Raw genomic sequence first — 14,806 nt, 5'->3', positions numbered from 1 at the left:
GCCTCCCCCAAAGCTCTGACATCGGCAAGCCCTGGGGGTGGGTGGAAACAAGGCCCTGGAGCATGTCCTGGGGGAAGGAGGCTTCAAAGACAGGTTCCAAGTGGGAGACTTTGGGGTTCCTGGCTTTGGACCAATACGAGCCTCAGAAGGCAAGTCCTGCCACACTGTGGATTCTTTCCGTCCTGGGTCACATGAATACGAGTGGGAACCGGGAGGCTGAGGCCTGTGTGACTCTGAAGAGACCTCCAGATGATTCTGGAAGCATAAAATCTCTCCCCATTATTTCTCAAATGAATTCCTGTGCCTTTTTTTATGGTTTGCTTTAGAAGAGCAATAAATCTCTGATTGTGCATTTTATGGAATTTAAGATGCCTTTTATGAGCTGCTAGTGGATCTCCCACCAAAATCAATCTCCTGGATGCTTAGTTTTAAGCAAAATTCCAGTGTCGGCCGTGTTCTCAGTTCTACTCAATGCCTGAGCGGCCAGGAGCCCCAAGTATAACCCAGGAAAGAATGACTCTGTTACGGTCAGACCTCATAAAAAGCAGACATACCAATGAGTAGGAGGGAAAGTATACAACATGGTTTAATTGAAGACAGGTTGACTGTAAAATCAGTGCTAGTCACTTTCTGCTGGAAGATACTTTGATTGGAACCAAGGGGCCACCAGCTGTACAAAAGCCAACGAGGCTTATCAGACAAAAGCAGTTCTGCACTCCCCGCCATCCTCTCTCAGAGAGTGGGGAAGGCTAATAGGACTTGGAACCCTGAAGAGGACGGACCCTGAATACAGAGACTCCGGTAAAGGGTCTGGGGGCATTGGAGAATACAAGTCTAAGATGACTGAATGGGTCCGGGGGTGGCCAGATCTACAGTCCTGGAAGTTGGCCAATGGCAGGAAAGGAAATCTCTGGGGTGGGGGTGGGGTCAACAATTTCATTTCTTTTTTTCATTTGCACTTGAATGAGCCGTCTTCTGACTGGGGGACCTCTGGGGAGCCAGGAGCTCTACCAGAAACCACTCACTTAGCCAAAGCCAAGAGTCAAGACCCTTGGCCCCCTGCTGGTGCACCAAACAGGGGTCTACAGGGTGGGAGGCGGGAAGAGGGCCCTCCGCTCTGACAGACGTGCTGCCAAGGGACACCTGGAAGGACAGAAGAGGTGGCGGACAAGCTATCCGCTGCCATGTGCGTCAGGCTCCCGTGAACATGAAACTAGGACGAACACCAAGAGGACCAGGTTGGGAAAGAAAACTGGCCTGATGGCTTGAAGTCCCGGCTCTAATACCTCTCAACTAGGAAAAGTCTAACTTCTCCCAAATCCATAAAAAGGGATAATACCAGTCTTGCCTGTCTCACAGGGTTGCTGCTAGGGTCAAATACATGGAGAAGTGCTTTCAAAATGATCACGTTATAGATAAATAACGCTGCCAACTTACAGGTGGATAAAAATACAAGGAATCATAGCGTCATTGTGGCTGCTGTCATTATTAGTTACTACAAGGTGAGACGCCTCCACACATGGGAACTCTCTTTAAGCTACAGCAAATCCCAACCTGGAAAATTCCAAACGGGAACAATAAAAAAAATGGTGCACACAGGGGTCCCCAACATTTTGGATCTCATCAGTTTCTGATCACGGAATGCTGGGGAAGGGGAGTGAAGAGGCCACATTGGGCGGAGCGGGGCAAAGCGATGCTGGGGGTGGCAGGGAGAGAAGCTGCCAGATGCTTTCCTCCCAGTGGTCATACCCATGAGCCATGGGGCCAGGGGTGGGCAGTGCCGTCAGGCTGGGGGCAGATCACACTGCTAGTTGGGGACCCCTGATGAATGCACATGGAATATTGACATCATATGTAATTACATATGTATCTCTCTTGCTACTCACACTGGAGAAGCTTTATATCTATTAGAAGTTCCAGAGTCAGGAGAATCACCACCAATATTACACAGGCTACCAGGAAACTGTTGACACTTGCACTGAGCAAAAATACCTGCCACACGGCTGCTCTCTTCCCACAGCACGGCTTCAGCCAGGTAGACCTGCGGGGACAAAAGTGGGGAGGAGGCACTGAGAGGGGGTGACGTCCCCACCACAGCCCTGCTCTCAACACCTCCCCGGCTCTGTGCTTCCTGATGAAACACAGCTTTCTTCAAGGGGCCACTAGGTAGAATGATGAAGACCGGAAACATCTCATTAAGAGATGGAGCTCGGTATGCAGGCTGACCCGGGCAGCTCACAGCATCTCCCTGTGCTTCAGTCTCCTCATCTTTAAAATGGGTACAAAACCACATCTCATAGGCTTCTTGTAAAGATGGAAGACCACAAAGGTTAGTGGAGAGCCTGGCTATGTGGTAAGTGCTGCATGAATTATTATTATTACACTTATTATGTTATACTTCCGCATAGGTCTCAGAACCTAGCACAGGCTCTGCATTTAGGATACCCTCAGCCCACCTCTAATAAATGCTCAATGAATTCGTAAGTGAATTTTCTGTTTTCTCAGCTATACAAGGAAAGATTTGAACTGATCCCTGTTTCTCAAAGTAGATTGTAAGGAACGCTAGTTCCACAGAAAGTTAATGATTGTTACTCAATAAAAAGTTACTAGGGTTGGATAAGTTTTAGAAAATTTGGGTCAAAGTTAAGTGGATAGGGCTTCCCTGGTGGCTCAGTGGTTAAGAATCTGCCTGCCAATGTAAGGCACACAGGTTCGAGTCCTGGGCCGGGAAGATCCCACATGCCACGGAGCAACTAAGCCCATGTGCCACAACTACTGAGCGTGCGCTCTAGGGCCCGTGAGCCACAACTACTGAGCCCGCGAGCCACAACTACTGAAGCCCATGCGCCTAGAGTCCATGCTCCACAACAAGAGAAGCCACCTCAATGAGAAACCCGTGCACCACAATGAAGAGTAGCTCCCACTCGCCACAACTAGAGAAAGCCCGCGCACTGGAACGAAGACCCAGTGCAGGCAAAAATAAAATAAAAATTTTTTTAAATTATAAAAAAAAAATTAAGTGGATATTTTTCTCTGCAGGACCTTGTAGTGCCATTAATATGCTATCATGCATCACTGTGCTCCAAAAGGGATTACAGTATCAGTTTTTCCCAAACTCACTGGCCCACGCACCCTTTTGTCATGTAGCACCTGGAGGGACTAGTGTTCTATGGACCGTCTTTTGGGAAACCTTTGACTAGATGATCGTGAACGTTCACACATAGACATGAGGCCACCAACAATGAAATCTTTCCTGAGTAGGTTTGGAAGTGGAGAGAAGGCACAGAATCTCAGAGCTGGTGGGCCCCTGAGGGCATTTGATCCACTCCCTTCAGGAACACAAGATCCCGGTGGAAAGGGGGTGCCTCTAAGGGGGCATGGGGATGGTGAAGTCAGACCTCACTGCCTTGGTGGGTTGTTTAGAAGCTGGACCCGCCCACCTGCCTTGATGAGGAAGAATTAGGTGCCCTAGAACAGCAGAGACAGCACTGGCTGGGGAGTCCTCACTGCTGGCTTGGCCTTCAGCCTCCCGGGACCATGTCAAAGGCACTCCAGACGTCAGCCTCCCCATCTGTCAAACTCCTTAGCCTCCAGGGTTATTGACAGTTAAATGAGAAAATGTATCTGACCTGTAAAGCACCAAGTAGTTGATGGTGATGGTGATGATGATGATAAATTATCTGATGGCCCAAAGATTCGGCCGTCACCCACTGTCCTTCCTGTCCAGAGGGAGCAACTGGCTGGAGCCTGCTGCAAAGCGGCCGGTACCCATCCCTGAAGATCCCGAGGGTGTCTCTGGAAAGGGGAGCTCTGCCTTGAGGTGCTCCCTTCTCCTCGGAGGAATAATGTAGGTGCTTCAGGGAGATTTCTTCCCCACGGTCCATCAAGGGAAAGCTTGAAGGAGGCCCCAGCTGTTGGAAAGTGGGACAAAGCTCATGGCTCTTCAAGGAAATTTGGCTTTCAGGTGATGGGGGAAGAGGAGGGAGGCATTTTTGGACAAGCAGAGGATGACTGATGGGACACCCTCGCCCATGGCCAAGAGCATGGGGCGAGAAGCAAGGAGAGCTGCCAGGCAGAAGAGAGGGTTCTCACTGAGGACAAGCAGAAGACAGGGGGACAAAGGTGAGCGGAGGCCAGACAGAAGGCCATCGATGAAGGCCTGCTTCACGCGCTGCAGATGGGTTTCAAAGTCCCCCGTGGAACCACTTCTCTCCACCTTCCTGCAGGTTCACGAGGGCCACCCAAAAGCAACAGGCTACAGGGTAAACCCCAAACTGATGCCATGTGGAGCTCAGTAGGGTTGCCAGAGAAAATACGGGACAAGCAGTTATATCTCAGGTAAACAATCTATCAACGATTTTCTAGTATAAGTATGTCCCAAATGTTGTATAGGATATACTGACACTAAAAAAATTTATTCATTGTTTATCTGAAACTCAAATTTAAATGGGTGTCCTCTATTCTTATTTGCTAAACTGACAGCCCTAAATTCAGAGCAGAGGGGTCTTGAGGGGGCCTGGTGAGGGTGGCTGGGATTTGGTCAGAGGAGTGCATGGGATCCCTGGGATACAGATTAGAAGACAGTGTCAGGAAAGGAAAGGCCACGTGAAGGACACCTGTGGGAGGGCTGAGCGTGTCTGTCCAGGAGGCCAGAAAAGAAGGACCAGAGTGGTCAGGGACAGCCGCGCCCTACCTGGCACAGAGAATCCTGGAGGCTCCACCCACAGGTGCTATCAGCCGTGTATGCTTTCGCCTATGAAAGACCCTTTGAATTGTAAGGTACCTTTGGCCATCATTACTTGGCTGACCTCCTCTCCTCCTGATACATCCCGAGAGTGTCACCCCTCCTTCCCCCATAGTGTGACATCCCCGCCCCCTTCCGCTGGCCCTATTTTAATCTTTCGCACCTCTCACCCCAGTTCTCGCCCAGCCTCCAGCTGCCTCGGCACTCCCTCTGGAAGTTTCCTGCGGCCTCTTACTCTTCTGCCCTCCTCCCCGGTTCCCAAAGGAGACCCAGTTCCAATTCCACATCCTCTCTAAAACCCAGTCCGATCGTCTGTGGCCCCTACACTGATGCCATTTCACTGTCACCTGAAGTCTGAGGCAAGCACCCTCCGCAGTGATAAATGAAAAGGGCAGGTGCCAAAGCCGTCTGCCTGGGCTGCTGCCATGCTGAGCAACCAGAGGAAGACTCGCCTGCACGTCCAGTGTGAGAAGCGGGGCACCTGATCTCACCTGTGCCTTGTGCACCCCAGAAGCGTGGGGTGCATCCCTCAGAGACTGGGCCTTCTTCCCTGAGAGGAAGGTCCCACGGGGAGAAGGGGAGGAAACAAACCATTTGTTTCTTCAAGTGGCAGGCTTTCCCTCTAAAAAGGAGACTCCACACTTGACCTGCCTCTCCATGGGAATGAAAAGTCATTTTATGTGGCGGCTTCAAATGTTAAGATGTTGCTTTTGGGACTTCCCTGGCGGTCCAGTGGCTAAGACTTCACGCTCCCAATATAGGGGGCACGGGTTCGATCCCTGGTTGGGGAACTAAGATCCCGCGTGCTGCAAGGTGCAGCCAGAAAAAAGAAGAAAAGATGTTGCTTTTCGTTTTCTTGTTTGATCAGAAAAACTTCCTAAGCAGACCCAGGTTTGGTTATTGGGAAGCGGTCGGTGCAAAGTGGGGACCTGTAGTCCAAAGCTGGCAATGCGAGCCTTGCCCTGGCACCACGGCACTCCTGGGCCTCGGGAAGCAGCCAGGGAGGGGCCAGGAAGGTGGCAGGACTCAGAAACCAGGCGGGGAGGGGAAGGTCTGGAAGTCAAGTGAACGCCAGACACCCCATGTGCTAGTCAGGCACTGTGCTCAACACAGGCCACGGCTCTAGGGCAGTTGACATTCCAGTGGGTGAGAGTCAAACAATAAACATAACGAATTAGGAAACGAGATGGTGTCCTACAAGGTGGTAGGTACTGTGGGAGGAAAGGGGGGCATGAAGGGTGACATTTTAAACTAGGTGGTCAGGGTAGGCCTCACCCGGAAGGGCTTCCCCTTCAGGGTGGGGGGCAGCTGACCTAACCCCACCCGGAGCAGGTGTTGCAGGTGTTCCCACAGCCCACGGGGCAACCAACCAAGGCAGTTCCCAAAAAAGCCCAAGGCAGCTGCAAAGTGGAGCCCATGCTCACTGCCCTGGTCCTGTGCTTCCGCTCCCGCACCAGCCCAGTGGTTCCCCCCACCTCTGCTCTGCCTTCCACTAGAAGCCCCTCAACCATGCCCGTCTGGGGGTGACTTCCTGAAACCCCCTTTGTGCACAAGTTCAAGGGGTGCTATTTGCACACACTCTATGTGAACCCCAGGACAATACACACAGGGGAGGACTCAACTGAAGCAGATGGAGGGAGACCACCCATCCAAGAAAGGATGGTGTCCAGGGATACAGTAGCGGCTGAGGAGTGGCGGCAGGGGGGCTGCAATCTGTTTCCAGGTCAGTGGTTCTCAACCCTGGCTGAGGACCACTAAGAGAGCTTTTAAAAATCCCAGTGCCTGGGCCACACACCAGACCACGCAGACCACACACTGTGGGGTGGGACCCAGGCCTTAGCATGTTTTGATCTCCTTAGGTGATTCCAATGTGCAGCTGAGATTGAGAACCACTGTCCTTGCTCCTTGATGCTCAGTGGGCTCCGCAGACCAGCAGCATCAGCATCACGTGGGACCTTGTTGGAAATGCGGACTCCTGGGCCTTCCCATACCCACTGAAAAGTGTCTGCATCTCAGTGAGATCCTGGGTGATTTAGGCGACAACCACTGCTTTGGATTTAACAAGAGGTAACGGGTAGCTCAGGAGGCGGGCAGGGCATGGCAAAGGGAGTCTGGGTGCAGGAGAGATGAGGCAGTGAAGGCAAGCAGGTCCCCAGCCAGCCCTTGGGGCCGAGGTGCAGGACCCAACACTGAGGGAAGGGGGAAGCGGGTAGGCCCCCTGGGGAGCAGAAAGTAGCGCTGAGACTGAGTGTATGTGTTTGGGGGCATCGAGGGCTTCTTAGCCCAGACCTGAGGCTGAAGCCGGAGCCCAAGCAGGCTCTGGGCTTCCAGCTCCTTGAAGAGCAGGACCACGGACCCCAAGACTCCAGAAAAGAGGCTGGGATGAAGCAGAAGACTTTCTGGCTGCCTCAGTGTTTGGAAATCCCAGCTACTAATAAAATTTCCTCTGAAATTCAAATGACTCAGATATTCCTAGGAGACTGGGTTTTAGTAGAAAAATAGAATCTTTCCAGCTTCACAATATCCCTGAGTGATTAAATAATGACTCAAGGAGTTTAATGGGTCAAAAGGGAAATCAGCATTGACTCTTTAATTAGAAAAGATACCTTCCTCCATCTCTTGAGCGTTCAGCCCATCAAAGCCCTAGAGCTGGTTCTCAGGGTGGTGTTATCCCCAGGATCACCACCAGAGGGCAGGCGTCTCTCAATTTCCTATCGGTGCAGTGGCAGCGAGGGGACAGCTCCAGGAGGCCGGCTTCGGCTGCCAAAGTCTGTAAATACCAACCAGATGGCATCTCCTGGCAGGCAGGTGACTGTTCTACTGTGTGGGTGCACCAGTCACTCCTGCGGCCTCAGAGAAACCCTGGAGAGGGAGGAGAGGCCGAGTACCCTTACTTCTTCTGCTTTCTATACTTAGGTGTCTTCATAAAAGTTTGAGAGGATAACTTTTAGAATATTAAAATGAACTCTGGCAAGTTTCTGATGAATCCTTTATATGAGGTCAAGCCACGAGAGTGGCCCAGAAGGAAGCGGCTCCAGGTCACTGCTCCATCAGGCAGCATTCCCAAGCCTGGCACTGAAACAGCCCCGTTCTGAAAGGTAGAGCAGAATTGCTCTGTGCAGTGCCAGGATGGCAGGGGCTGTGTTTGCTCCTGGGGGGGTCTGGCTTCTCCCACCCTGGCAATCCACAGTGCGGCTGCCAGGCTGGTGTGGCTGGGAGGATGCACGATGGGGGGAAGGGGCGGTGGCGAGGTATGGGGATTGTGGAGACCCCCAAGTTGCCTGCAAAGTCCACAGGCAGGGGACAGTCATGATGTCCCTGGAGGAGGCGGAAGATCACAGAAGAGCTTATTTCCCAGTAGGTGGCCAGACCAGATGGCCTGCCAGTCCTACTCAGTGGAGATTTCCATCCATTAAGTCCCCAAAGAAAGGGCGTGTAGTTGAAGCCTTAATGAAGTCTGGGGTGCTGAGCCTCCCCAACCTGCCTCAACTATGACCTTGGGAGGCACTGCTAGATCAGAGCCTCAGAACCCTTCTGTGTTGCAGAGCTCTCCAGGGCATGAAAACCGTGGCCCCATACCTGAACAGTGCACAAAACAACAACACTGTGCATAACATTCCAAGGGGTGCACGGACCCCTTGATTCTCACTGATAGGTCTTCTAAGGACACCTGGGATCCGAGTTCAAACCCCGGGACTGGGCAGTTGAGACCCGTCCAGGCCCTGAGATGCTCCAATTCTGTGACGCTGAACACCTGCCGCCTGGAGCCACAGACTTGGTGGTGTTTTTGTCAGAACATCCTATGGCCCCACTTGATTTTTCTTTACTGTATTTTTTCCCAAGGATTAAAATACTGTCAGAGAAAGCCACGAAGCTGACTTAAATCCAACTTCTGGCACTGACCTGGGTTTTATTTTTATTGATTTAGCAAACACTTATAAGGCACTTACTATGTACGTATGCTATTCCGAGCACTTTACAAATGTTAACTCATCTAGTAGTTTTAAAAGACAATTCCTTCTATTTTTTTCTCTGTTGACAAACAATGGGGAAAGCCAGACTCTTCCAACTGTCTAGGTTTTGGTGGTAACTGTAGCCCCACCACTGCCTGAACACTGAGTGCGATCTTTGATCCCCAGTTTCCTAAGCTCCCAAATGGGAATAAGTACTATCTTACTGCAGGATTGTTGTTCTAAAATATTAAAAATAACATATGTAAAGCCCATAACATAACGCTTACTGCACGGCTACCATTCATATCTACTATGATGATTTAGGCCTGTGAGCATTAGAAAAGGGATTGATCATCTAAATATGGGCAGTTCCAACATCCATTCCATTCTGTACATAGTCATTACATGCCCACTAAGTGCCAGGCACTCTACTGGGCGCTAAGCACAGGAGAGTGCTCAGGGCCTTCATCCGCATGGAGCCTGCAGCCTTATAAGTGAATTCAGACTATGCAATGAGCTCTTTGCCCCAGACTACCCTGAAAAGCTAAACACATAAAGGGAGAGGAAAAGGCAGGAGAGGGAAATGAGCTCACATGTGCAGAACTTCTTCAGAGAGACAAATACCCACCCATGAGAACTATCAACCCAACACCCACAGGGACACCCTTGTACTCCTTTCTCACTCTCGCAGGGAGAACCAGAAGAGCAGGAAAAGCACTGTCAAGCATCCCCTTTGTTCCTGTACCCAATTCCAAGAGGCAAGCCACAGCAGCACAAAACACCCAGAAATGAGAGCACACAACACACTGCAGTCACGAGGACTCTCAGGTTGGAGGTCAGAGGTGACTCTCCCAGCCCTTGGGGGAACTGAAGAAATTGAAGTTCCCATACGAGCAGCTTCCGTTCTGCAATCAGAGCTAAAGGTTAGCCCCACTGCCTTGGGGGGAGGTAGGGAGGAGGGCTGTGTGCAGCTGGGGTCACGGGAGTCTGACATGTTCCTGTTCCAGAATCTCAGATTTCTTGCACCCTGGGAAATGCAAGCGCTGGGAAAGACAGCAGGGTGTGGTGGCAAGAGCCCAGTCCAGGAGCTGTCACCCCGCTTGGCGAGCCACCAACCCCCCTCTGGGAACACAATGGCTAATACGCACCATCGACTGGCTGCCCCTACTTGGAGGAACCCAGGGCATTGCCCACACATCTCTGAAGGGCTTCCATGGGGTTCAAGCCTACTCAGGGGAGGGAGTGGGGCCCTGCTGGACCAAGGGGCCACAAGACCCTCTCCCACCTCGAGTCCTCAATTCTGGGAACTGGCCAGAAGCCTGAGAGTCTCCTTCACGCTATGCTTTGTGGGCAGGGCTGCCCGAATGAGGTCAGCTTCCTACCCTGGTGGGAACCAGTGGGCTACGGCTTTCAGGCACACCCCACGCCCACTTCTCTGTCCAGCTCTCTCTGGTTCTGAGATGTGGCTTGGCAAATCCCGGGATGGCCAGCTCCCTCTTCTTCTCTTTGGCTAAAGTTCAGATCTCAAGGGCCTCCGCAGATGACTGGAGACCCCCAGATCCCATAAAGTCAGCTCACTTTCCTTGGGCGACCTGGCCTTGGCTTCAAGTCCCCCACCCCATTCCATGCAGCACTCACGCACCCACGCGAAGGTGGTCAGAGGTGCTCTGCCGCCACCTAGTGCTCTCCAGAGGCTGTACACCCTGCCCTGTGAGTAGGTGGGGACAAGAGGTTTATTTCGCTGAGAAATAATGTTATCTGTGAACTTACTGCCTTCTTAATCAATATAAAATCTTTGCAGTTCTTGGACTACAGGAAATAGGCTCACCTGTGCTTACCAGAAAATGCTTTTTGATCTGAATCAAACCTTTATTTCCTGGTTGGGACATCAAGAACCCTCATGGAAGCCTAAGCCTACAAAAAATATAAGGAGTCGTGGGTCACAGGGTCAGCTCGGGTCCAGGGACAGCTGGTGTGCCAGAGGAAGAGGCAGAGTTTTATTAGAGACAAATCTGCTTGGCATCAAGCAAATGCAATAAGGAAGCTCTTTTTAACTTTTTTTCTTCCTTGAGGGAAAAATGAATCAAAGACTTCACAAGCCACGTGATGCAGAACTTCCGGACTTTGCACTTGCAAGGTCATGGCAGGGATGCAAATGCCTGTTAACCCTAAATGCCCAAAACCCTTCCCTTCTTCTAAAAGGACGCTAAGATTGTACTAAGTGAAGTGGGCATGTTCTGAGGCAAATCTGATTTATTTCTTTTAGGATGACTTTGTGGAGGGGGTGTGGAATTAGCAGGGATGCTCAAAGGTGGGCCAGCCACAGACCATGGCCTTGAGTTGTGGGGAGTGAGAAGCCTGGTCCCTTCCTGTGGTTCTTCCTGGATGCCACATAGGTCTAGAGCCAGCCCCCAACTCTCCCCAAATGGAAGTGGCCTTCCCCTTCTCTTCTAATCCTTATCTTAACCCAGCCTCACTCATCCACTCACTCGCTCAAGTCATTCCTTCATTTAATCAACACCCCTCATGTTCCAGGCTCAAAGGATCTGATCTCTGCCCTGAGGGAGCACTTGGTCCAGTACCAGAGGCAGACTTGAGAACAGAGTAAAGCTCAGTGTCACAAGTGCTGAGATAGAAGAAGGTCAAGGGCTATGGGTGCACCAAGGTGAGGCTCTGGCCTGGGTGGGGTGGGAGACAGAAGACTTTCCAGAGCAGGTGGTCCTTGGGCTGGACAGTATGGGAAAAGAGAAGGGAATTGGGGGTTATGGCTCAGGGGGTACCTCCCCTCCTCCCTCTTTGCCTCCAGTCTTTGTTTGCTGGCATATCTAAAATTATTTCAGTCCTTATTTAAAGATGTTGCTATATTGGACCCTGTCATCTTTTCCTAGCCTGACATCTCAAAACCATTAGGTTTTCTTTCTCTGATTGTTAAGTTCCAGCAGAAATGTGCCATTGGCATCATCTCCAAGCAATAACGTCCCTTTCTGTCTACCCAGCCTTCCTCCAAGCTTCTCCCATCTGGGGCTCTGGCGCTGACCAACCAGGTCAGACCTCTTAGAACCCTAAAATGTAAATGATTACAAAAGGCTGAATATCTTTCATTTCTTACTTTGTTTTTATATCTTGACAAAGACTATCCTACCTACTCTTCCATGACCCTCTCTGCACCCTCTTTCCACTAAAAAGATGGGTAGCACTATCTCTCGATGTGGCCCACAGAGTCTCCTCTATAAAAGGGGGTGATGACCCTTGCCTTCGCCGCCTTCCTCACACATATATTGTCACCATCATTTTTCCTATCGGCTGTGAGCTTCCCGAGGGTGGAGGTTCTGCGCTTCTCCGAATTTTCTGTCTGCTGTGGCCTCTTGTCTAGCCCAGACCCTGCAAACCAACCAGGCCTTCAATGTAGTGTAGCTGGTTGAGAAAGAGTAGAACTCCCAGTCTGTGCCATGAGTCAGCCTCCTGCAAACCCAGTGTCCCTCTTCCAAAGGTGGACAGTTGGTTCACTGAGAAGCAGTTCTGTGTCTCACTTTCCCACTGTTGAATGGGGTGATGTCCAAAGGCAACCAGGCAGAAGGGGCTCTGGTTACATGGAAACACAAAGCGTTGTCCCCTGGGAGAGTGGACACAATTCAAACTGTATCTGAGCGAAATAATCGAGCCAACCAAGTTACTGAAGAAACAGTCTGAGAAGGCAGACATGCTTCTAGATCTTTTCCAAGTCGAACACTAACTAGAAAGGAAAAAGGGAAGCTCTAATTCTGGATCAAAAGCTACGAATGGAGGCTTGGCTTTCTTAGAGACTGTGGTGTATTGCGGGCAATTCTCCAATATCCATCCCACCCTTGACCCACGAGGTAACAGCAGTGTGTTGTGGGAAATGACACAGTTCAAGGGTGGCCCTGACTGGGCTGTGGATTCCCATACCCCTTACCATGTGACCCAATTCTAGCCAATGGGACATGAGGAGAGAGCAACTAAAGGATTCCGGGAAAGTTCTTTGCTGCTCTTAAAAGAGAATGATGGGTAGCCATTCTCTGTTGCCAGACATGTATGAAGGATGTGGCCAGATTACCAAGGGCAGCCCTCTCAAAAAATAAGGGGAACCTTACAGCATCAGGATGAAGCTAACACTGTTGACAGCAGAGTGGACAGATAGAAGGAATCTGGTCCTTGTTGCTACTGTTGAGGGTCTGGACCAACCTCAAAGCTGCCCTAGCTCTGGGCTCCATGGGCCATGGGCTGATGAAAACCCTCATTGTTTGAGTCTGAGATAGGCTTCCTGTGGTATGCAGTCCAAAGCACCTGGCTGATAGGGTTACCAATCCTTTGTGAGAAGGATGATGCAGTGAAGAGATATTAGGGCAGGAGAAAGGTACAGGACTTGGAGATGACAGAACATGAGGACGAAGGAGAAGGAATTAAGCTGGTCTCTCAGGGTACCGATGTAGTGGGGCGTTGTGGCTGGCTCAGCTGGGGCTCAGAAGTGCTCAAGAACCTCCTCTGTTCCCCTTCCCCCTCCTCTGTCTGTTCACATCTGCAGACATTCATGGAGATCTGTGTTTTACCACTACTGAAGGAGGAGGAGCATGGCTGGGGGGAAGATGCAAGGAGGGAAAGGATGATGATGATGATGATGATGGTGATGGTGTAGCTGGCATGATGTGCCAGTGCAGCCCTTTGGTTTGAACCGGAGACCTGGGTGTAGAGAAGTGAAGGCCAGAAGCAAATAGGACCAGGGCAGTGGCCATAAGCAGAGACAGTTCTGGGCTCACTGATAGCTTGGTACAGAGTCTGGGGGGAGGGGAGGCTTTTCTTGCCCACCTTGTATGGGCATCCTGTGGCCTTGTGGTTTCTGAAAGGCCCTGAACTGGGCACTAGTGTTCCCACAGTGGACACTGTCATTGTCAGCGGCTTCATGGGCAGGGAACATGGACAAGAGGGAGCCAAAGCAGGGGAGGAAGAAGGATGCAAGTTCCAGTGGTGACTATGCCTGACCGACTGGCTTCATGTGTCTTGGAAGTGTCTTGGCTTCAAGTGTCTTGGAAGCCACTGGCTCCTGTTGAGGCAGGAAGGAGGCTGAGGGTCATTGGAAATGAGCCAACATGCACATGTGACTCCCTCTGGTAATGGGTTGGGGAGGTCAGCCAGGTAAGTCTAGATCCACTGACTGGGGCCAGACAGAATATGTTTTGGGAAAAGACAGTTCAGTTTGGGGCCTTGTTGGGTTTGAGATGGCCAGAAGTCCTGGTTGGGCAGATAATGGTTCCTCAGGCTGGATTTAAGTGCTGTCACCAAAAAGGCTATTTTTAGCAATGACTTGGGTGGAGACAAGAACATTTGCTCAATATTTGCTCAAATATGCAGCCAACTCAGAGGTAGAAGAACAGATAATTCCACAGACACTTGTTAGGATTCTAGGTGTGTCTGGGATCCTGTGGAGATGTCCAGGAAGTAGTTGGATGTGAGCCAGCAATTTGAGAGAGAGAGAGAGAGAGAGAGAGAGAGAGAGAGAGAGATACAGCAGCTGTGCTAGAGACTCAGCTTTGAAAGTTACAAGCTGAAGAATGTGAATTTTGGTTATGTGGGTGGATGCAATTACCCAGTGGGTAGAATTAGTAGAGCTAAACTGGCCAAAGACAGAAAACGAAGAACCCCAATATCTAAGGACAAAGCAGAGAAAGAACAAGTTTTAAAAGGCCTAGAATGGACAGCCAGAGGGGTAGGAAGAAAATCCAGAAAGTGTGATAGAGCAGAGGACACACAAGACTGTGTTTCAAGGGCGGGGAGTGGATGACGTTTTCAAATGCTGGACAGAGGACAGTGTAAGGACCCTAGCAACACGGAGGCTGTTGATGACCTTGAGGAGAGCAGTTTCCACGGTGTGGGTGGGGCTAAAGCTGGACTGCAGCAGGCTGAGGAATGAATGGGAGAGAGCAAAGGGGGCATGGCTAGTGCAGATGAGGCTTTTAAGAAGTCTGGCTGCAAAGAGGAAGAGAGAGATAGTGGCAGCTAATGGGGGCGTGGAGTCAAGGGGGGATGTGAGAGACCTGAGTGTGTGACGAGTCAGTGTGAGGATGCAACTGATGCAGCACAGTTCATGAGAAGG

The 14,806-nt window shown here is 50.9% G+C and overlaps 1 protein-coding gene across 8 annotated transcripts in view; it reads right to left on the bottom strand.

The window, feature by feature from the left end:
* Positions 1 to 14,806, bottom strand: part of TMEM266 (transmembrane protein 266) — a 144,474-nt gene that overhangs the window by 68,307 nt on the left and 61,361 nt on the right. For 7 of the 8 annotated variants that reach the window (XM_079912993.1, XM_079912996.1, XM_079912997.1 and 4 more), the window contains one exon: positions 1,887 to 2,041. In XM_079912993.1, the coding sequence (XP_079769119.1) occupies positions 1,887 to 2,041 (155 nt within the window). Of the gene's footprint in view, positions 1 to 1,886; positions 2,042 to 3,629; positions 3,912 to 14,806 lie in introns of all 8 variants that reach the window. The other variant, XM_079912998.1, reaches the window with a different exon arrangement.

This window comes from Stenella coeruleoalba, assembly GCF_951394435.1.
Source record: "Stenella coeruleoalba genome assembly, chromosome: 2".
Taxonomy (NCBI): Eukaryota; Metazoa; Chordata; class Mammalia; order Artiodactyla; family Delphinidae; genus Stenella; species Stenella coeruleoalba.
The sequence above is the reverse complement of the archived record's forward strand: the minus strand, read 5'-3'. Positions and strand labels throughout refer to the sequence as shown.